This window comes from Lepisosteus platostomus, chromosome 8 (assembly GCF_059453375.1).
Source record: "Lepisosteus platostomus isolate fLepPlt1 chromosome 8, fLepPlt1.hap1, whole genome shotgun sequence".
In the NCBI taxonomy this organism is placed as follows: Eukaryota; Metazoa; Chordata; class Actinopteri; order Semionotiformes; family Lepisosteidae; genus Lepisosteus; species Lepisosteus platostomus.
In genome coordinates, this window is record NC_142618.1 from 5,221,774 (window position 1) to 5,243,677 (window position 21,904).

The 21,904-nt window shown below is 41.8% G+C and overlaps 1 protein-coding gene across 6 annotated transcripts in view; it reads left to right on the forward strand.

Annotated features, from left to right (window-relative positions):
• dlgap1a (discs, large (Drosophila) homolog-associated protein 1a) overlaps positions 1 to 21,421 on the forward strand; it is a 245,718-nt gene extending 224,297 nt beyond the window's left edge. For 5 of the 6 annotated variants that reach the window (XM_088642177.1, XM_088642181.1, XM_088642180.1 and 2 more), the window contains 6 exons: positions 1,758 to 2,128; positions 3,394 to 3,485; positions 12,330 to 12,754; positions 15,359 to 15,450; positions 15,956 to 16,108; positions 17,364 to 21,421. In XM_088642177.1, the coding sequence (XP_088498303.1) occupies positions 1,758 to 2,128; positions 3,394 to 3,485; positions 12,330 to 12,754; positions 15,359 to 15,450; positions 15,956 to 16,108; positions 17,364 to 17,579 (1,349 nt within the window). In that variant the 3' untranslated portion in view covers positions 17,580 to 21,421. Of the gene's footprint in view, positions 1 to 1,757; positions 2,129 to 3,393; positions 3,486 to 12,329; positions 12,755 to 15,358; positions 15,451 to 15,955; positions 16,109 to 16,677; positions 16,715 to 17,363 lie in introns of all 6 variants that reach the window. The other variant, XM_088642182.1, reaches the window with a different exon arrangement.
• The last annotated feature ends 483 nt before the right edge of the window (positions 21,422 to 21,904 follow it).

A 21,904-nucleotide genomic window follows, 5' to 3' on the forward strand; every position in this document is an offset into this window, starting at 1 on the left:
AGAGCAATTTGTACCCTAAAAGGTAACCTCAAATTTTCACTGAGTGATAATATGGACAATATTTGGTCTGACTCATACTTGAAATTCTTTGCTCCAGATCCCCAGTAAGTCAGTGAGTTCACAGGCATCCTGTAGCTAATTTCCCTCCCTTGGGTCAGTGTAATTTATCTGTGGTCTGTGCTAGAAAGAGAAGACATTGCAGTTTTCCTCCCCAAATGTGAAGATCTAACATTGCTACATTTAGGCCGAGGGTTGGAAAACCCTAAAGTTAAAAAAAGTCTTAGCATAAACAACTAAATATTATTCTTAGAAGGCTTCTGTGTCATATTGAAATGATTTTGGTATACATTTGGTATACGTAGCCAGGAACTATATCATCCTGCAACTCACATCTGGCAGCTCCATTGGAGCTCAGCAGGTGTGAGCCTGGTCAGTACCTGGATGGGAGACCTCCTGGGAAAAAACTAAGGCTGCTGCTGGAAGAAGTGTTAGTGGGACCAGTAGGGGGTGCTCACGCTGCAGTCTGTGTGGGTCCTAATGCCCCAGTATAGTGATGGGGACACTGTACTGTAAAAAAGGTGCCGTCCTAAAGGTGAGATGTAAAACCGAAGTCCTGACTCTCTGTGGTCATTAAAAATCCCAGGGCTTTTTTGAGAAGAGTAGGGGTGTTACTCCATTGTTCTGACCAAATTTCCTATTGGCCTTTGCCTATCATGGCCTCCTTATAATCCCCATCTCTGAACTGGCTTCATCACTCTATTCTCCTCCACAATGAGAGCTAATGTGAGGTGTAGAGCATCTTGATGGGAGACTAGAGACACTCTAAATGTGAAAGCAGTCTTAGTGTTTTAATGTCTTGATAGTGTAGACTGTGAAAATCATGTCTTGAGCTCTTTTCATGTTTTCCTCACCATGAACAAAGTATTTGAAGAAAAAAAGATTAACGTCAAAAAAGTGTTTTTTATCTAGATTTTTTAAAGAGTGGAAATATTTTTAAAATTAAATTGTTTAATTCCAATATTAAGAACTACAAGTTACAATTCTAGCAATTGTACACTGCAAAGATTTCAGAGCCACAAAGTGTGTGCAAAATTGAATAAGCATATTTCCAAATGCTATTCTGAGGGGTTATAACGGAGAGGTTTTAAAATATCTCCATCACTCTGAAACTGTGACAAAGACTTCACAGCTGCTTGCTATGAAATGTAAGATGCTCTAAAGTTAAGTTAAGCATCCTGTCCTCTGTACTGTATTATTGCGTATGTAGTTCAATAACCAAATCAGCTGTTTACTCTTTTATTGAAACTATGTGTCACGCCTTTACTTGCTGCATACGATTAGAAATCAAAATGGTGAAATCTTCCTTGATGTCAGCACTTTGAAACGTGGATTTATTGCAATGTACAGTTCCTCTGGTACAGTATTGCCTTTGAGCTTTTTCATATAGCTTTCAGATATCATGATCTCTATTGATGCTACCTGCTGTAAACTGCTGACTTGTTTTCACGCCATAGAAACAACAGAGGATGATTCGTATGGTTACAGAGCAGACAAGTATCAGCTTGTTTATTCCCTAAACTGACAGCCCCTCCAGGTTCGATGGCGGTGTCGTAGTAAAGCGTTCTTCGAGATGGGGAAAAAAATCCCTGCTGCCAACCGTTGCCTGTCCTGGAGAAGAGGGTACTTGCTTTCTTCTGCATGGTCTCGGTGGCACGGGGCTGGCTGTGACTCCCCTGCCACGTCTGTCCTCTCTCCAGTGTCGTCATGCATCACCACCTACAAGAAGACGCCCCCGCCCGTCCCCCCCAGGACCGCCACCAAGCCCTTCATCTCCATCACGGCGCAGAGCAGCACCGAGTCGGCCCAGGACGCCTACATGGACGGCCAGGGCCAGCGGGGGGACATCACCAGCCAGTCGGGCCTCAGCAACTCCACGGAGAGCATCGACAGCATGAAGGCCCTGACGGCCGCCATTGAGGCCGCCAACGCCCAGATCCATGGCCCGGCCAGCCAGCACGTCAGCAGCAGCACCATCGCCCTCGCCTCCGCCTCCGCGCTGGTGCCGGCCCCCGGGGACAGCAAGAAAGACCTGCTGCGCAAGAGCAAGTGCTTATCCATTGGGATACAGGTACGGCGCTCCTCGGAGGAAGGTACGCCGGTACCCGACTGTGGCTCCCTCTCAGCGGCTGTGCAGCGGAGGAGTAGCGTAGGTGAGGAGAGGAGTTTATTTGCCGGATCGCCCTGCAGCTCGTCGCCCGGCAGCCCACTGGAGCTCAGCAGGTGTGAGCCTGGTCAGTACCTGGATGGGAGACCTCCTGGGAAAAACTAAGGCTGCTGCTGGAAGAGGTGTTCGTGGGGCCAGCAGGGGGCGCTCACCCTGCGGTCTGTGTGGGTCCTAATGCCCCAGTATAGTGACGGGGACACTATACTGTCCTTTGGTTGAGACGTAAAACCGAGGTCCTGACTCTCTGTGGTCATTAAAAATCCCAGGGTGTTTCTCGAAAAGAGTAGGGCTGTAACCCCGGCGTCCTGGCCAAATTTGCCATTGGCCTTTACCAATCATGGCCTCCTAATAATCCCCATCTCTAAACTAGCTTCATCACTCTGTTGTCCTCCGCAGTGGTAGCAGGTGTGTGGTGAGCGTTCTGGTGCACTTCAGCTGCTGTCGTATCATCCAGGTGGGGCAGCACACTGGTGGTAGTGTGCAGGCAACACAGTACAACAGACAACACCACACAATGTAGACAGTGCATCACAAAACAGTACATAATAAATAGTAACAACTGGAACAAGAAATGCGTTGTAGATAATACATATGTGGTGGTGACAGCAAAAAACATGGTAGGCCATGCAAAAAGTGTTTTGTGCAGAGATGCATTGAGTTCTGAGGCAGTGCAGTTAGCTGTTAAGGATGTGCAGTGCAGTAGGGTAGAAGCATTGTACACATTACTACATGACCCCTGACCCCTGACCTATGCCCTAGCAGGTCATTGGGTGCTGATGCAAATTCTCCTTCTCTTTCAATTTTAATGCAAAAACAACAATAGCAGCACTTGCACTTGCTGAGTTTCCACCCTTGGGTTTGTGTTTGTTTCACTGTTGATACTGAAGAAGTTCACGGGGTGGATTTTCTGAATACCTTCAAGAATTGTGAATAATTGATTGAACCTGATTGAACAATTTAGTAAAACAAGACCTACTTTTTCTAAATTCAGCAAACTTATGGACAGCAGACTTTTGTACATTATGGGAATCCAGCTGTCTTGAGCTTTTCATTAGTACATGTGATCTCTATGCTCATCTTAATAATAGCTAATAGATTGGGTAAAAAGATCAGGTAATATTTTACAGCGGTTTGTGGAAAATAATGCTTCCTTCTTTTTTTTGTCTCAGGTTGATGGACCTGATGAGTCACCTGATATGGAAGAAAATTCTGTTTCACATAAGTTCCAGTCCGTGGGGATTCAAGTTGAGGAGGAGAGATGGTGAGTAAGACCTTTTATCAAGTAGGAGATTGTTTTGTTTGTTAAAGGTGCATTTGACTTCATATATTTTTTTAATCTGTAAATGAAAATTAAAGACTTGGTATTACTCCTTCTTGGAGAAAACACTTAAGTGATCTCAACACCTGACTGAACCGATCGTTTCAATATTCCATTTCAAAACAAACATTGTGACTGTTCGCCGAGGGTTTTGTTACTGTTTGTTTGTAATGAAATTAAAGAGATAGTGTGCTGAATACTTTGGCTTTAACTCTCCTGGCTGAGGAAATGACAGTGCTTGTCAGAGATCGGGCCTGTTACTTCCCCCCGAAAGAATCCCCAAACCACCAACACAGATTTCAAACCCTGAGCTCAGAGCGCGCTGGCTCAGCCGTCCTCTCGCTGGAGCAGAGCTGAATGTGTGTGCAGCATGGAAAAACGAAAAACACATCAACTGCGGGAGTGCGAGATTAGAATTTGACCTCCACCTGTTAGTTAAGAGAACAGGCACAGAACAGGCTTAACCATAACATAACCACTGTAGCATTCGAAAGTACTGAAAGGCTTTTTTATTTTCCATTTTTTGCCAGCAAATATAAATGCTGACTTTATATCAAATGTTATTTTTAAATACGGTATGAGTTTCATTTATATTTCCAGCTTCTAGTTACTCACGCTATGGCTTAAATGTCGCTTAGATGTGTCGGCAGACACTTAGGACTGATGAAATTTGAGAGAGATGTAGCTGTTTCCCTTCAGCCTGGGCTAGCTGTCTGCCAACACGCAGGTGGTTGCAGGTGCTGTCAGAGTCCCTGGCACTGCCCGAGTGTGATGTGACCCAGTGTGTACCGGCAGTGCAGCTGCTTCCAGTGGAGAAAGGAGAATCTGGGGCTGCAGCCATTGGTCCGGGAAGCTTTCAGCCAACTTCCTTGCCCTGCCATCTGTCATATTCAGTGCGTGTAGGATAGTTGGCCTGTGCTGCCGGTTGGAAGCTCGGGCATTCTCCCGTTGCAGTACTTTGTACAATTTATGGCCAGCAGCCCTATCACCGTGCAGCTCACCACTGGCAGCCCACTGAACCTCAGCAGGTGTGAGCCCGGTCAGTACCTGGATGGGAGACTCCTGGGGAAAGCTAAGCCTGCTGCTAGAAGAGGTGTTAGTGGGGCCGGCAGGGGGCGCTCACCCTGTGGTCCATGTGGGTCCTAATGCCCCAGTATAGTGACGGGGACACTAGACTGTAAACAGGCGCCGTCCTTCGGATGAGATGTAAAACCGAGGTCCTGAGTCTCTGTGGTTATGAATCCCAGGGCTTTAAGCTTGTGCCCCCATGATGAAAGCGTCTCATGCTGCTGCCGCCACCTCGACCTCGCAGGCCGATGCGTATCACCGCTGGCGTTTCTGCAGGGGGAGAGAGCGTTCATCGGGGCTGAGCGGCACTGAGAGTGCTGGAAGAGCGACCTCATCCCCTTGAAGCCTAGACAGCAGAGAATTCCAACTCAATTATTCTGAGTAATAAATGATTTAACTAATGAATTGTCTATGAGAATAATCACGTAAACAATAAAAAGCTGCGGACGGGAAGGTGTAATTCTTTGACGACTGAATCGCGCCTTTCTTTCACAATCCCACACCAGACTCCACGGCCACTGATTAGTGAACTAATTAGGAAGCCGCCATGCAAGAGAAATCAGTCTAGAAATTCAATGGGGAAGGATAGCGACTGTTCCATAATGGTTTTGTCTTTAATGTTACAGTGTTAAGTGGCGTGGATGATAGTTTCAGCTAAATACACTCTGAAGACTCCTCAAAATTAGGTTTAGGTGCCTGTAACTGGCTTTACCTTTCAGTTAGCAAAAATCGTCATGCAAAACTGCATATCCTACACCACAGTGTGAAGGGGTCCGTTTCTCATTGTTGTTAAGACTTGCAAGGTTGCAGCTGTAATTACTCTCAGTGCCAAAGATCCAGGCCACTGCCATGGAAATCTGTGCCAGGTCACTCTTAGAAGAAGACAGCCCAATATAAACAAGTTAGGCATTAACTGTGTGTGTGCTGTTTGACCCCTGCCTGAGTCCTTGCTGTTTATCTGGGACTTTAAAGTTGTATTGTCTCGCAATAGTAGACCAGTTCCTGGGAGGTCTTAACATTTTTACCAGAGGCTGTGTGGACCCTGGCAGGAGATTCCCAGACAGTGAGAATCTCGAAATCCTCTTGTGCTCCTGACAGTAAATCTGACTGTAACTCAACACCAGACACCAAGTAATCATTTAACTTGCTGAACAGTCTTGGAGGTAGGGGTGTGGGGTAGGGCAGATCACTTCAATGATTGAAAAGGGCCGCAGCCTTTTGGTTTCAGGAGAGCAGAAAGCGTATAGTAGCCTCACCAAACCACTTCTTTTTGAAGGCAGTATTTTAGGCAAAGTGTTTCTTCTTGGATAACATGCAGGGTGTGAAACGTTAGCGTAAGCAATTACTTGAGCATCTGTTATCTTTAAGGTGTGACTGTTTTGCTCAGGTCCTCTTAAAAAACGGTTTTGAAAGTGCTTCCTCTTGCTGCTGGGGAAAAAAAATATTGGCAACCTGCCATGAACTTTCCAGCGTACCATTTCCTTAAATGAACAACTGTTCTTAGCATGCTGTTATTAATAATAATTGTATACGTTAAAATTAGCCCCTAATAAAATCCTTTTCTTTTGCAAGAAGAAACAGATTTGGAGTGATAGGCTTTTTGTTGCCTACGGCACTAATTATTACGATTATTACAAACACATGTACATCAGAAAAAGGGATAAGGAGTAGTAGATACACTACCTCTGTTAATTGCTGGTGTTGAAACCTGGAAAAGGCCATCAAAAGTTTCATGTGATTTTTTACGTGTTTGTTGGGTGTGTTTAGAAAGGTTTTTGGTTTAAATAGATCTGCACCATGGTCTTGGATAATTATGATTGGATGAGTTAGCGGCAAATTGATATATACTCTACTTAGAAAACTACATTCTTCAAAGTTTAACTGTCGTACTAGAAATCAAATATATCATTTAAGCATAGATATGTTCATTTTTAGTAAATATTTTTGAACAAGGAAGATTCTAGTACATACAGTTCTGTCTTATGTTTACAAGGCATATAAAAAATCAGTTTTGCTTTCTCTTGAATCTCTGGCACTTGTATTTCTCCTAATGTTAAATTGAACAGTGCTTATTGCATTAAGATAAAGGACATAAAAGTCTTATGGTCTTTAATACCAACTAATTAACACTAATTAGTTGGTATATAATATATATTATATATAATTAATTATATATAATATATAATATTTATATATTAAATATTATGATTCACTTATCAGCCTACCTATTTGTTTTGATGTCTCATGTTACTTTTGCATTATTTTTTTGGTCTTGAATTCAATGATGAATGATTTATAAATATGCAGATATATTTGTCTCTGGTGCTGCCCTGCAAAGGTACACTAGTTTGTCAAACACACGTGACAGAAGATGCGTTTCTAGCCCAGTTAATTAAAATGCAATAACACCAAAGAGTGTGGGCTTTCATAGTCTGTTCACTCGCAGTCCAGTTGTTTTAGCTTGCAAGTTCATAGGTCAGGTACTCACATCTGGATCCTGTCAGTGTTACCAGAGTGCTGCAGCAGTCTCTTATTTCCCCTATAAAGATATCTCTCCATGTCACCATGGTGTGTCAGAACCAGTTGCTTAATATTTGTTTGTTTCAGTTACAAAAACAAATTAGGTCAACTTCATTGGTTTCCATCAGAAATCTGATTAACTGTATGTAATTTCTTATGAAACGAAAGACATTTTCCACTGAGAACCAAGCTGGCCAAGACCACCAGTAATAAATACTAAAAATCTTTTTCAAGGCTGGGTGGCAGTTCTTTTGGTTCGACTAATGTGCACCACTTTCTCTCCAGTCTCAACTAACTTGGGCATTCAGCTGTGTGATTTATGATCCTGTTTGATTGACTCCACCTGACTGTAACATGAGCTTTACACCAGTGAACACAGATAATGTTAAATCTCTCTGAAGCTTGTTTTCTTCAGCAACATAGTGACCTTGGCACACACATCCCATCCAGGAAGTCGTTAGGAGGCTGATAAAATGCAGCCTGAAATTATTAAAGTGCGGCACCCCTACTCACCACCTGTTCTGCCGAGTTATTCTTTAACTTGTGAAAGCAGACTGTTTGATCATGCGGGAGGAGAACTTGCCCAGTGTTTTAAAGGAAACAAGTGTTAAAAATTGAAGAGTCGGTGTCAACCATGAAGGGCGCTGCAGAACAGACTCTGCATTGTACTTCATACTCGTTTATCCTGTCTTTGTGGTTTCTGAGCCCGGTAATGTTAAATCTCTGAAGAAGCCGATGTGATTGTAATGACAACAGTTCAGAGACCATGTGACATCTTCAGTCATAACTCTGTGGCCTACAGTTTTTTTCACAGTCATTGGCATCCTTTCATGTGTCATTCATGGAGGCACGTGCTAGCGTCCTGCAAAAGGGCAGGGCCACCTTTCAGGCAGGTAAACGTTCAAGTGTGTGTTGGTTTAATAACATACGTCTTTGTGTGTTTTATGCAATATTTCCGCACACACGTTTGTATCTCAAGCGATAATACTTCAGGAAACGTTCACCAAAAACTACAGGACGTCATGTTCGGGTGTGTTCAGTTCGAGCAGCCTTCTTGCTGTTTGTTTTCATAAATCCTTACACTTAATACCCCTGGCTTCCTTCAGGACATGGCTGGATGTGATCCTTGGATCAATTAGCTATGAAGTACCAAGTGGCCAAGTGGCCTCCTTTTGTTTGAACCTGTCTTATGTTATTATATCTATGATGTTCTAAAGGGCAAGAATAGTGCCTTTACACTGTAATTCGGTATAAAACAAACAGTACATGGAAGTTATTAACTGAAGTTGGGGAGGGATAACAACGGCATTTCAATCTCACACAGCTGCACCTGATCACCATCATCGCCAAACCAGCTACATAAACTGAACTCAGACTCCTCCCTTTGCATTCGCTAGTACACAGAATGAAATAGCGTCAGCAGTTTTACTTAGCGTTTCGATTATGTTGCACATAGAAATAAAATCAAATGGAAGCGTAAATAAGAAAAAAGAGGATACATAGTGCCGGTATTTATTGAATCATTTATAAATGTGTTTCTAAAAGGAAGCTAAAACATGTGGAATGGTCACACGTCTGACAGACATCCGTAAGAGATCAACTCATGTTGTCGACCATTAGCTCGAACACAAACATGTAGACAGTATGATCTTTCACAGACAGGCAAAGGCAGTGGACATGGGCTACAGGGATAGCCATTCATCCAGTCTGCAGTGCTGGAGAAAGATGAATGATGTTTTGGTGGTTAGCTTTTACATACATGCCTCCTCAGCTGGTGCTTGATGGAGTCAAGATCCAGTAATTTTCTAGACTGAAGAAGAAAGTATTGAGACATCATTACCATGTCGGAAGTAGCACCACCTTCTTGGAATTACATGGGATGACATTGATGCTGTTGCAATCTGCAGTAGAGGACAGGCTTCAAAATGTCTCTCATTCGAACTGTTCAGGGAAGTTCTTGTTCAAGCAGAGCAAGGAGCTGACCGATGGTGTAGACTCTGCCCTTTGCAAGTATCCATGAGTTTGTCTTTCATGCCGATGCATACACTGCCACCACCCAGCCTTGTGATGCCCAGTGGTCTGGAGTCAGTATTTAACCATTTCTGGGGTGCCCACTCGGCCTCGGCTGGTGAATGTAATCAGTGTTGGCAACTGTGGGTTGTTGGGTGTTCATGTGGTGGACAGGACCTGGGGTGATCAGGGTTGCTTCCTGCTCGTTGGCAGTCGGTGATGGTGGTCAGGCAGTCCCTGCATGTCGATCAGAAGGTCCCAGGGCTTTCATGTGTCGACAGTCCTGTTCTCCGAGCTCTTTGATTTACTCCCATCATTACAGCCCCTTTGGCTGTGGAACCATTGCTTTTGTCCATCCAAACTCAGAGGCAGCATTTTTTTGTCATATAATAATAATAATAATAATAATTGCTTACACTTATATAGCGCTTTTTCTGGACACTCCACTCAAAGCGCTTTACAGGTAATGGGGATCCCCTCCACCACCACCAATGTGCAGCCCCACCTGGATGATGCGACGGCAGCCATAGTGCGCCAGAACGCTCACCACACACCAGCTCTCAGTGGGGAGGAGAGCAGAGTAATGAAGCCAGTTCATAGACAGGGATTATTAGGAGGCCATGATTGATAAAGGCCGATGGGGAAATTTCCCGTCATTACAGCCCCTTTGGCTGTGGAACCATTGCTTTTGTCCATCCAAACTCAGAGGCGGCATTTTTTTGTCATATGTATGAATGTGCGTATTGGCATTTCATATGAAAAAGTGCAAAAGGGGAATGTGAGCTCTATTATTTTGGAATGTTCTCTCTAACATTTTCTAAAGTACCTTTCAGAATATTTTATATTACACATTCCATACAATATACTATATCATATTTAATATATTAATATGTAATATGTAATAATGACCACATATATTGGTATGTTTGTAAGTGCCTAACATACATGTAATGAAACTTATGCGGTTTCATTCTTTTTATTTTAGAAGTATTCATTTATGGAAAATGCTTCCATATTTATTGGCTGGCGTCTCAGCAAGGCAATAAACCAAATCATATACCCAGTCCTACCAAGTTCAGTCCAATCCTTTAAGCGTGCATTTTACATGATGAAGACCGTGGTTTTGAATGTTTTAGATCTCACCCAGAACATCCCAACAACAGACAAGAACTCAGCAAAGCCTATCAATTAGTATACAACTAATTACTTTTACACTCTGAAATGTACTTAAAATGAATGTGTCCCCATATGTTTACAAGAGTATGTTTTTATTCTGATGAGAACAAATATGTGGATTAAATTAGTCAAAAATAAAAAGGACATTGTACTGTACTTGTCATTCGTATTAGTCTCCTGATCATAAATACAAATTGCTTCACGGCAAAACACAATTATAGAATTATAACTGACAGTAAAGAGGGGAAAAAACAAATGATCATTTTTTCTGTCATTATATATTCATACTTTAATAGGACATTTATAGCACTATTTAATGCATGCTTGTTTCTAAAAGCAGTACTGCTCAGTTACACTTAGGAATGTCATGTAAAATGTCTGACCGAAAAACAGTGTAAACAGAGACATCTCATTTCTTCCTTATTAGTTGCATTGTATTTCTAAATTTAAGGTTTTATATTTCTGATAAAAAGCATCAAGCAGAAGCTGGAAATTGTGCCAGTTATTGAAAAGGAACAAGTAATAGGTTTATTCCATGCTGAAAAGAGAAGAAAAGAAACACAACGTTTCGGCTGTGGAGCCTTCTTCAGGTGTGAGACAGTCTCCACATGCTGACACAGCTGCCTACTTGAACTAGTTATTGAAATTCTCTTGTGTGTTGTTTCATAAGTCAGAAATATGCCGTTTTACAGATTCTTAATGTAAATGAAAACAAATTGGAAACAAACAGCATAATAAGTGAAATCTACAAATGTATTTTTATACATGTCCATGTTTCCTAAGAGGCAGTGAAATCTGGGTGAATGAAATCATTCTGCGGTGAGCAGGCAGGAGGATGTGCAGCACTTCACTTGCTAAAGGATTATAAACCATTTGTCCCAGGAGGATGCAGATACCACAATGCCAAGAGCTCCTTTGGCAAAGTGATAAGATTTCATTCTGTTGACATTATCTTGCTCTGCTTAAGTTTCTCGTCTCACTTCTGCCATTGAGATCTATCATCGGCAGAGACCAGTCCAGGCAGTTCAGAGATTTCAGTGATTCAATGCTGCTGTCAATACTGTCTTTTTTAACACAACACACATCAGTTGTACCGATGGCGGAGTGCTGTCTTCTGTGGAGAATTATTAGATGTTTCTAAATTTGAACACACCCTCTTGAAAGGCATCCTCAAAAACCTGGGTTTGAAATGGGTTTTCTGGATGCACTCATTCATTTTGTTCATTGTTTTATTTTCTAATTACCTTCAACTTTATATACTCACAGCACTTCAAACGAGTGCAAAGGAGAATCGGAACCTTCTTTGCTCATCATTTTACAGTTTGTGAGATTCATGTCTAAATATTGTATTTAAATTTAGATCTTGTTATTTAAATAATCACCTTCTTTTTAGAAGAACAAAGATATTTTTCAGCTGGATGAAGAATTAACTTTCCAAACTATGGGTTTGGTAATAGTCTCTCAGGTTTCGAGGTGCCCTCAGAGTGGAGTGATCCGATGTTATATGGTTGAGATTTGTTAAGCATTGTTATTTGTATCAATGCAGGAGTGGTAAGAATGGACATGGTGCCTGAGCTTTTCTTGTTAGTGCTGAGCTGTCAGTTGCTGCACTTTAAAGCTATTAGTAGGTTTTTAAAGGGTACTGAAAATGTATTTAACTAAAAAAACACATCTTAAACTTCCTCTTTACCCTGATGTTTGTAGTACTGAGTTTCTTAATTCAAGAAAACAATAGTTAAAGGGACGAAGGTTCCTCAAATCGGCTTCATTATTTAGTATTTTTAAAGACGGCCTTATAACTCATGAAGGAGAACTGTGAAGCTTTGTGTTCCCAAGAAACTTACTTTTCGTGCAGACACTACTGCTACCTCGTTTAAAGGGAAACTCTTCAGTATCCTGTTTGCAAAGGAACACCTGAAGCTGCGCAGCTTTAGGACAACAGAATCCCGACTTAAAACTGATTTTCTTTTTGTAATTGGTTGTCTGTAATATCTGCTTGCCCGCGTTTTGCAGCTTCCGAAGGTTCACGAGGTCCAATAGCGTGACGACGGCTGTGCAGGCCGATCTGGATACCCACGAGGTCTTGTACGGCTCGGCAGAACCGCCAGAGACCGACGCGCCGTCCTCCGGCTCGGTGTCCAGGCAGTTCTCCCGCGACGCCAGCACTTCCACGGTCAGCATCCAGGGCTCGGGGAACCACTATCACGCCTGCGCCGCGGATGACGACTTCGATGTGGGCTTCGACCCCTCCATCCTCCCGCCCCCGGACCCCTGGATCGACAGCGTGACCGAAGACCCCATGGAGGTGGTGCAGAGGTCCGTGTGCCACAGGGATGGGCGCTGGTTTCTGAAGCTGCTGCAGGCCGAGACCGACCGAATGGAAGGCTGGTGTCAGCAGATGGAGCAGGACGAGCAGGAGAACGAGCTGCCTGACGACAGTACGTGAACCGGGCGGTGTTGTACTGGTCCGTGCCGTTGACGGTCGGGAGACAGCTGATGCCGAGATGCAGAGAGGGTCCTTGTCTTCCCGGTTACTCATCTCTGCTCCGTCATCGTGAAGAAGCTGATCATAATGTAGGCCGCTCATCTTTAAAGTCTAAGGACACAGCCATTAAGCCGGAAGAAATCGAAATACAGACGTACAGAGAAATACATGATGGGAGTGTTGGGAGATGTAAAGGCGGCGTTAAAGCTACTTTGAGCCCTTAGGTATTGAAGAGCTGTTTACTATTAATGGCGAGCGGGTAAGCTGTGAAAAAGATGCAGAAAAATAATACATATCCATTCAAGCAAACTTTTTCACACAAATGAAATTACAGATTGCTAGTGTGAGCTCCGCCTCTCCCTGTGTTGCACAGTAATGCAGGCAAACGTGCAAATATATTTTTGGGTGAAAAGTCACAAAGCTTTGTTGTTCTATTATCCTCATTCAGCAGTTCAGTAGGCATACCAAGAATTTTTATTATCAGGGTGTTAGTTGAATGAACATCTGTCTTCATGATACATAATAGTACCCTGAGCACACTGAATACTGGTCTTCATCACTCAGCTCCTCTTAATGAGCCTTTTGAATTTGCTGCTGGCAGTTGTATGTATGTGTACAGTATTTAAGAAAGTTAAAGGAATTGCAAGCTGATTCTTAATGTTTTAACAGGTTATCAGTGCATTTTGATAGATATAGAATTAGACAACAGCATAACCACCTTATTCTAGTCTGTGAGAACAAATGGTTTAATTCTTAGAGTTTAATTCTCTTTCATTTTTACAGCAAAATATTAAACTAATGCACCAGACTGAGCTGGCAGCTGATTTATTGTAAACCTGCTTCAGAAATGACCTTGTGTGTAATACCAAGTATCAGTACTTTAACATGCCACAGTTCTTCAAAATGTCATTTATTTCCTTGCGCCAATCCAGAAATCCAGAATAAAGAAACCAGGAGGTGCAAGGTCACAGTAACAAAACACTAATCGAACCTCTGTTACCAAGTACTGTTTATTGTAAATTTGGATCTTGACACGTTTTTGTCTCTGAAGGCAAGTCACGATCTCAAACTAGCAGAAGAAGAGTGAGAAACTTTTACAGGTGTGAGCGGGGAGCTGTGTCATTGTCTGGGCTCCAAAGAGAAACGTAGAGCTTAGTTCCAGGCTGAACAGTAGAAAACATTTTGCTTTCCTTCGGCTTGATCCTCTATTAACGTAATTCTAATATGCACACATGATGAATGAAACAGCTCCTTTCAGTGTTTGCATTTGCCAAAACACAAATGCAGCTTTTATTTAAAATGCATGAGTTAAACAGTCTGTTCTCTAAAAATAAAAGAAAGTCCCAGCCGTCTAGTACTGACATAACCCGTCTTATGCTCCGGGGGGTCATCTAGTTCACCACACAGTGGAATTTGGCTCGTTACTGGATGTTCTTCTCTCCCCTGATAATGAAACCCAGTTTATTGAGCCAGTGATTTCTTATCGTTCCACCCCGCTTGTCCCCCGTCTTCTCGATGTGCGGATGGCATCCTCTCACCTTCAAAGCATCTTCAGTCTCCACATGTGTTTTCTACATGAGCAAACTCCACAGTCAGGCTACGTTTAATCACTGTTGTTGTTCCTGTTCTGGGGCTATTTATAGGAAGTCTATTTCGAAACAGATCTGTAAGCTATCACTGTTTTTACCAGCTCTATACACACATCAAGCTGCTGCCGTGAGCGGGGAGCAGGAGTTTCGCCTTGCCAGCAACAAGCCCAAACAGCCTTGTTTTATGTTTGTGAAAGGTTGTAATGCCACAGGCGAGGTAGCTGGCACACGGGTTTTGTTGGCCTTATTCTTGCTGGAAAGCTACTGTGACATCCATTCTGGCACTCAGTCTGACCGATCCAGTCCTTCCTCATTCAGGAGCTGCACGCTGTCCAACTGACAAAAGTCCTGTTTACGTTTTGCGGCCTGAGATGTGTGCCGATGTCACATCCTGCTGCTGTGATTTCTATAGTCTGCAACAATATTTTTTTTTCCTTTCGGTCAGCTTCTTTTGGGGGGAAAAAAAGAAACAGGATATTGACCGGCGTGTCCTTATGTGTAAAATGTGGCATTACAAAATGAGCTGGCTCCCAATATTACATTACTTTTGTGCAGTTGAGAGTCTCATTGTATATTCTTATTGTAAATTATTTTCCAATAATAAGACTGTGGAAAAGCAGCTTGGAAAACTTAACCATCTCTTTATTGTTCAAAAAGTGTGTCTTTTAGTTGGTAGTAGAAAGGCTAAAATTTATTACTCTTTGTAAGCAGGATGTCTGCTTCCCCAGACAGAAATGTCATTACCCCAGCACACAGAATGATGAAGTGTATTTTGTTAGTTTTCACCCTAGAATTTGTCACTGATAATGTGGAGGAAATCACTCAACGATACAAAAGAAAAGGAGTTTGGTCTTAATGCAATTTACTTCATGTACTGCATACTTTTTCTCCCTCTTTTTCTATGAAATGACAATTCACGACATTTATTCTGTGAACGTGCACTATTAACCCCTGTCTGTTTGATTCAGTCCTGGGGAAAATCCGGAGTGCTGTGGGGAGTGCCCAGCTGTTGATGTCTCAGAAATTCCAGCAGTTCAGGGAGCTCTGTGAAGAAAACTTGGTAAAAATTGTTGAGATTAACTTTATCATGGTTAAACTTTATTTGTATGTTGCTGCATGATGGCTTCATAATTACAGCGACACAAGATGACATCATGCAAAAACAAATGTAATGACCTGTAATGCACATTTTGTCATTTGTGCATGTCCCTATAAAGCATTATGTACAGTATGCATTTTGTGAAAAAAAAGTTATGAAGGGATTATTAAGCCATCATGCAGCAACATTCGAATAAAGTATTATAACAATTTGTTCATTTCTCCGCAATAAACAGAATTTAAAGATTACAGTAGTTTAAGGTGGGGGAATAGACTTTCAAAATAGTACCTTTTATTGTGCCTTTATCCGTTTTACTTTGGTTACATGTGAAAGCGTTCCTCTATACCAAGGTACCACTTTTTAGATGACTATAGGCAAGGTAAACAGTAGGTATCAGAGTGATTTTTCTGATTGTACTGCAATATTGTAACATGTATTCTATGTGTTTCCATGCTGCTGTTTACAGAACCCCCACGCCCACCCACGACCCATATCGCAGGACCTCGCGGGATTCTGGGACATGCTGCAGCTCTCCATCGAGAACATCAGCTTGAAGTTTGACGAACTGCACCAGCTCAAGGCAAACAACTGGAAACCCCTGGATCCCCCCGAAAGAAAGGTGACGCAGCTGAACCCTGAGCAGCGGCCCGTCCTGACCCCCCCACTGTCTGCTCCCTGTCGGCAGCACACTGCAGGAAAATAGTCTGGGATCTCTATAAAGTATTTATGCAACACCTCTGACAAGTAGTTACTGATCAGGCAAACCACACAGAAAATGCTCCTAGATTACAGTCTTCAGTCTTCCATGTAAAAATCCAGGATGGACTACACTGCATGGCTCCTTGATAAGCTGTCATTTATCCGTTTCTGAATTGCTCTCACTACTTGTCGTCCCTAAAAGATGCCTGCTTCATTTTGAACATCTAGGAAAAAAATGAATCCTAAATCACTCAACACTATAAAACTGTGCCAATATCGAATGCCACATGGGTGGTAATACTGTATCTCAAAGAGCGATCATACGTGCTTTAATGTTTCCCATGAAGTACTGTCCGTGGAACAGGTTGTTGTCTTCTCTATAAAAATTCTGCTGTCCACCCTTCTTCTTTTCTTCATTATTTTATTATTATTTCGCTTTGTGTTAATTTTGAACCATTGTTTTTCTTATTTTCTCTAAACGTTTGTCAGACGCACTACTTTCATGACTTCGAAACAACCAGATAAGGTAAATTCTGTCTGTTTTGCATTTCATTTCCTGAAATCTTTTTATTTTGTTTTGTTTTGTTTTGTTGACGGTGAGCCGGTTTTAAGAGGGCGTCCCACGTGACACTCGCCATCGGCCTGGCCAGTCCTGTCAAATGGCCTCCTGGGGCCAGTCCTGTCAAATGCAGTTGGGCACTTACCAGTGCGGGTGGTCTTAGACTTCACCTTACTGGTGCGGGTGGTCTTAGACTTCACCTTACCGGTGCGGGTGGTCTATAGACTTCACCTTACCAGTGTGGGTGGTCTTTAGACTTCACCTTACCGGCGCGGGTGGTCTATAGACTTCACCTTACCGGCGCGGGTGGTCTTTAGACTTCACCTTACCGGTGCGGGTGGTCTTTAGACTTCACCTTACCGGTGCGGGTGGTCTATAGACTTCACCTTACCGGCGCGGGTGGTCTATAGACTTCACCTTACCGGCGCGGGTGGTCTTTAGACTTCACCTTACCGGCGCGGGTGGTCTTTAGAATTCACCTTACCGGTGCGGGTGGTCTATAGACTTCACCTTACCGGCGCGGGTGGTCTATAGACTTCACCTTACCGGCGCGGGTGGCACCTGAGAGCGCTCTGGCCTCCGAGTGGCTAACGGAATGATTCTCGTCCCTGTCCAGGAGAGAAAGATGCCCCCTCCTGTGCCAAAGAAACCCCCGAAAGGTCACCCTCCCCTGGCGAGAGACCGGTCCCTGGAGAGCACGGAGAAGCAGCGGCAGGAGGCCCGGAAGAGGCTGATGGCCGCAAAGCGCGCCGCGTCCGTGCGGCAGAACTCCGCCACCGAGAGCGCGGACAGCATCGAAATCTACATCCCCGAGGCTCAGACCCGGCTATGAACCGCCCTGCAACCCCCCTCCCCACACAGACACCGACACACAGACACACACACATGCAGGTCAAGGACAGGGTGCTCGTAATCCAATCACTCCTCTATCCCCCCTTCCGGGGGGGGGGGCGAGGGGGCGGAAACACAATAAAGCCAATCGTATTTCTTTTTCATTTTCTCTCTCTGATCATTAAGAGTTATGATCAGGTTTGTTTCCACCTATGTGATGTAGCTGTTCTCCCGACTCCCACAAAACTGTTTTGTGAACCTACTTCTTAGTTTCCTAACTTCCTAACCAATATAGCTTAGCCACATATCTAATGTACCATAGCTGCTGTGCACATTTTTTTTTATTTCTTGACCTTGCTCTTGAGAACAACCGTAGAAAAGAAAGTGTTACAAAACAAAGCTAAGTGCAGCAGATGCAGTATTCAACAGATGCAGTGTCTCTATAATGCTATAATAATTACCCTGCAGTACTCCTGTTAACTTGAGTACGCTGTATGATGTCTTTGTGAGCAACAGTAAGAAGGCAAAAGCAAAAAGATCCTTTTTTCGGGCGGCCGGAGGGGTGGTACTGGGTTCTGCACTGGTCATTTCATTTAGCAATTTTGTAGAAACTAGGAAATTTAAGAGCAGCTGGAAATTCATTTTCTTTTGTTTAGTCATATCTTTGTACCTGAATAAGCAGTGTCTGAAACGCAAAAAAAAACTGAATGGGCATTCTTGGACAACGGTGGAAAGGGAACAGCAAGCCGCTGTGCGTTAATTCATGAAAACGTGAAGACATCAGACTCCCTTGCTTTCCTGACACGTTCAACTGAAGCTCTTTCTTTAAGGTTATCATCATTCTCAAGAGTAGAAAGAGAGGAAGGTGTGTTACTGTACCTTTTGAAACCTGCATTATAAAGCAAGGAGACAAGAAACTGTACAAGATAACACCTTAGATTAAGGGTGCCATGTACATTATCAATGATTTGCATTAACACGATCATTTCACTGGTCTGTAGCTATGTTTTGTTTATCATGAGCAGACTTGTTGTTGTGAGTGTTTATAATCGGCAGGTACAAAGATAGTGGCAAGCCCTCTACAAGTTCTAATTCTTCATTCCTCAAACCTTTTGCTACTTTTTGTTCAGCTGAGGACTTGGGAAGAGGCTCCTAACTGATATGTATGTTTATTGATCATCTATACGGGACTCTGAAGAGTTACCAAACATTTAACGCAAACGGTTTATTTCACTTTTTGAACAAAGTCTTTCCAGTAGGTAGTACAGCAGCTCAAAATATTAGCGAACTCTCTTATTGAACCTTCTTCGGCAGAAGGCCTTTGTGATGCATGGGCCAGGGCTAGCCTGGTGCATCAAGAAGACAGTGTTACTCATCCTCTCCTGCCTTGTGCATGGTGGGCTGTGTTAGTATTAACTCTCAGGAAGAGTTGGGGCAAAGCCAGTGGAGCTAAATCCGGATCTCCCAGAAGACAGGCGTGGTGTTAAGTACGCGTGTATTTATGTGTGTGTGTGAGTGTGTGTGTGAGTGTGTGTCTTTCAAGTGCTTCCTAATTTTCAAGGTTGATATTGACCTATTTTTTGGATGTAATGAAGTAGCCTCAAAGACATACTGTATTATAGAAAATCCAGACCCACGTGTATTTATTTTAAATTAATGTATGTAGGAAAATCAAATAGAAAAAGGTATACCCCCAGAGCATGTAGAAACGAATTTTCATCATTATTTTAGGAGATCTGATCTATTTTTATTTATGTTTTTTGTACCAGTTCAATTTTATGTGCACTGTTGCTCTGCATTTACCTGGAAATTATTTTTGGTTTTATGTTTTGTTTTTGTTTAGACAGACAAAATAAATATGCTCAATTCAATTGTGTTTCTTTTTTATTGTTCCCCGGTTTTAAAACTGAAGAACCTTCCAATTGATTCTCAGTCTCTCCTGAAAAAACTGCATTTATTTTGTCTGCCCTTAAATCCATGTTTTATTGTAACTCCTGATTCCTTGAAGGACTTTCCTTTGTGTGCAGAATTAACCTGATTGTCAGGTATTTTGTACAGGAAATAAGAGTCAGTATTTGTTGCAATACTACAGTATATGAGCTGCTAGCAGGTTTGTAAAGGATTGATAATGATAAATGTACAGTTAAAAAAGCTGACTTCGCCATTACTTGAACTCACAGCTGGCTCAGAAGCCGATCCCGATAAGTACCATGCTACTAAAAACAATAAAAACTTGTCTGTGTGCCAAGAGAAGAACAAGAAAGCAATGCATTACAATCGAAAGATGTGATAAAATGAACTTCACGGGTATTCAAGCTTCCAGGATTCAGGCATTATCATCTTTCAGTGAATGCACATAAGATGGGTCGCAGTAAGATTAATAATGGTTTATTCCATTCTACGCACAAACATATTTCTGTATCTAATTTCTTACAGCAACTTTTTTCCACATTTTATATCTTTGAATTGTTTGATGATTTGTTTAAACAAGTTCATGAACAGGAACTCCGAATGCTGTTTCGGACTTGACCTCTAGCATATAGGTGCAACCATCTGATTATACGCTTAGAAACATAGGCAGTTCATGCTCAACAAAGGGAACACATGACAACATCAGAATTAACTATAGCTTCAAGTTGCCCGAAGAAAAAAAAACACAATGCAAAAAAAACTTTCACAATGTAGAGACAGAGACATTTCTCTCCGGTATATAAAAAGGTTGTCATCATATCTATTTGCCTTAATTTATAATGTAGCAGTTGAGCACAACCAAGACTCAGGGTGAGAGGGAGGAGAACCTCGTCCCTCTTTAAATGTATAAAGGTTTTTTTCTTTACATTATTAGTTTTTATTTAAAAAAAAATGTCACAACTCATTTTGAAATGTTCTGCCCATCAGCAAAATATTAAGCTTATGTGGAGACCTTACTGAGACCCATCTTTTGCCTTACCAGTCAGGATATAAAGCAGTCATTTTGCTGTCTTGCAGTAAGTCTTACTGGACAAAGATTTGTTGACGAGCTATAAGATAGTGTTCTAAGGCAAGTGAAAGAGTTTTACAAAAAATACTTTTTGACAAGTACTACAGTGAATAACACATTTTGGTAGCATGTTCCTATACTTTCCAGTAACTGACTTACTGAACACGTCTTTTCAACTTTTGGGTACTAAAGCTACCTATGATACTTAACTGAATATTAAACTAAGTTTTAGTTATAGTGGGGATACCAGCTGTATAATTGAATATCTGCCTAATTTTGTATTTTCTTTAATAATTAAAATTATAATTAAAAATTCAATGCCTGCCAATTTACAGAAGTCCATTTTAACACTGTGTTGTGTTAGTGGATTAAAGTATTTCTTTTTCATAACTTGGGCAAATTAGTTTTGCGAGAGGCAAGTGAAATAAACTGAGATAATGCACTAACATTACACTTGTTTACTTCAATTACAATCTCATTTGTTTTGTTTTTATGCTTTTTGTAAAGAAAAGGAAATTAAGAACGATTCACCTTTATTTTTCTTCAGCGAAGTAGGATACAATTTCATTTGTTCAGTATTGTATGGTTTAATTATGTATTTTATTTTATATATACAGTTTGAATGTAAGTTAGCAAATCAGTATTCCCTGATTAATTTCAGTTTGTCCTGAAGGGGGTGACAGTTCTGAAGAATGTAAGAAACAGTGAGTTGCTAAAACAAGGATTTTGCTTTGATATGCTACGTGATTTTCAGAAGAGACTGGAAATAGTTTGTGTATGGATTGACCAAACCATAATGAAGGAATATCTGTAAATATATGAATGTTTCCCAGATGTAAAAAATAAACTACTAAACAATTATACATTTTGTATCATTATTATTACTATTACTGTTAATGTGATTGCATGTGGATGAAAAGGTCTGCATTAAAGAGATTCTTTAATGCCTTCACTTATGTGGTAACCGAGTTTCATTTTATTCAGAGATAATCGGTACATTTTCTTTACATTTTGCCTAGTGTTTTTTTTTTTCATAGTGGCTAACATCTTTTTGTTCAGGAAAAAAAAAACATGTCTAATTCAAATCCAATCTCAGGTTGTTGTTTTTTTTTAAAGCATTTTGCTTTTAATGTACCATTCTGGAAATAAACAAATATAACCATAATAATATACATGACCATCCATTTCCAACCACTGCTTCCAATTCACAAGAGCCTATCCCAGCAAGCAACAGTACACCCAGGTCAATATGCCAGCCAATCACAGGGCACACACAGACACAAACACATTCCCATCAGGGTCAACTTTCCCTGAAGCCAGTTAGCCTACAGGTATGTCTTTGGACT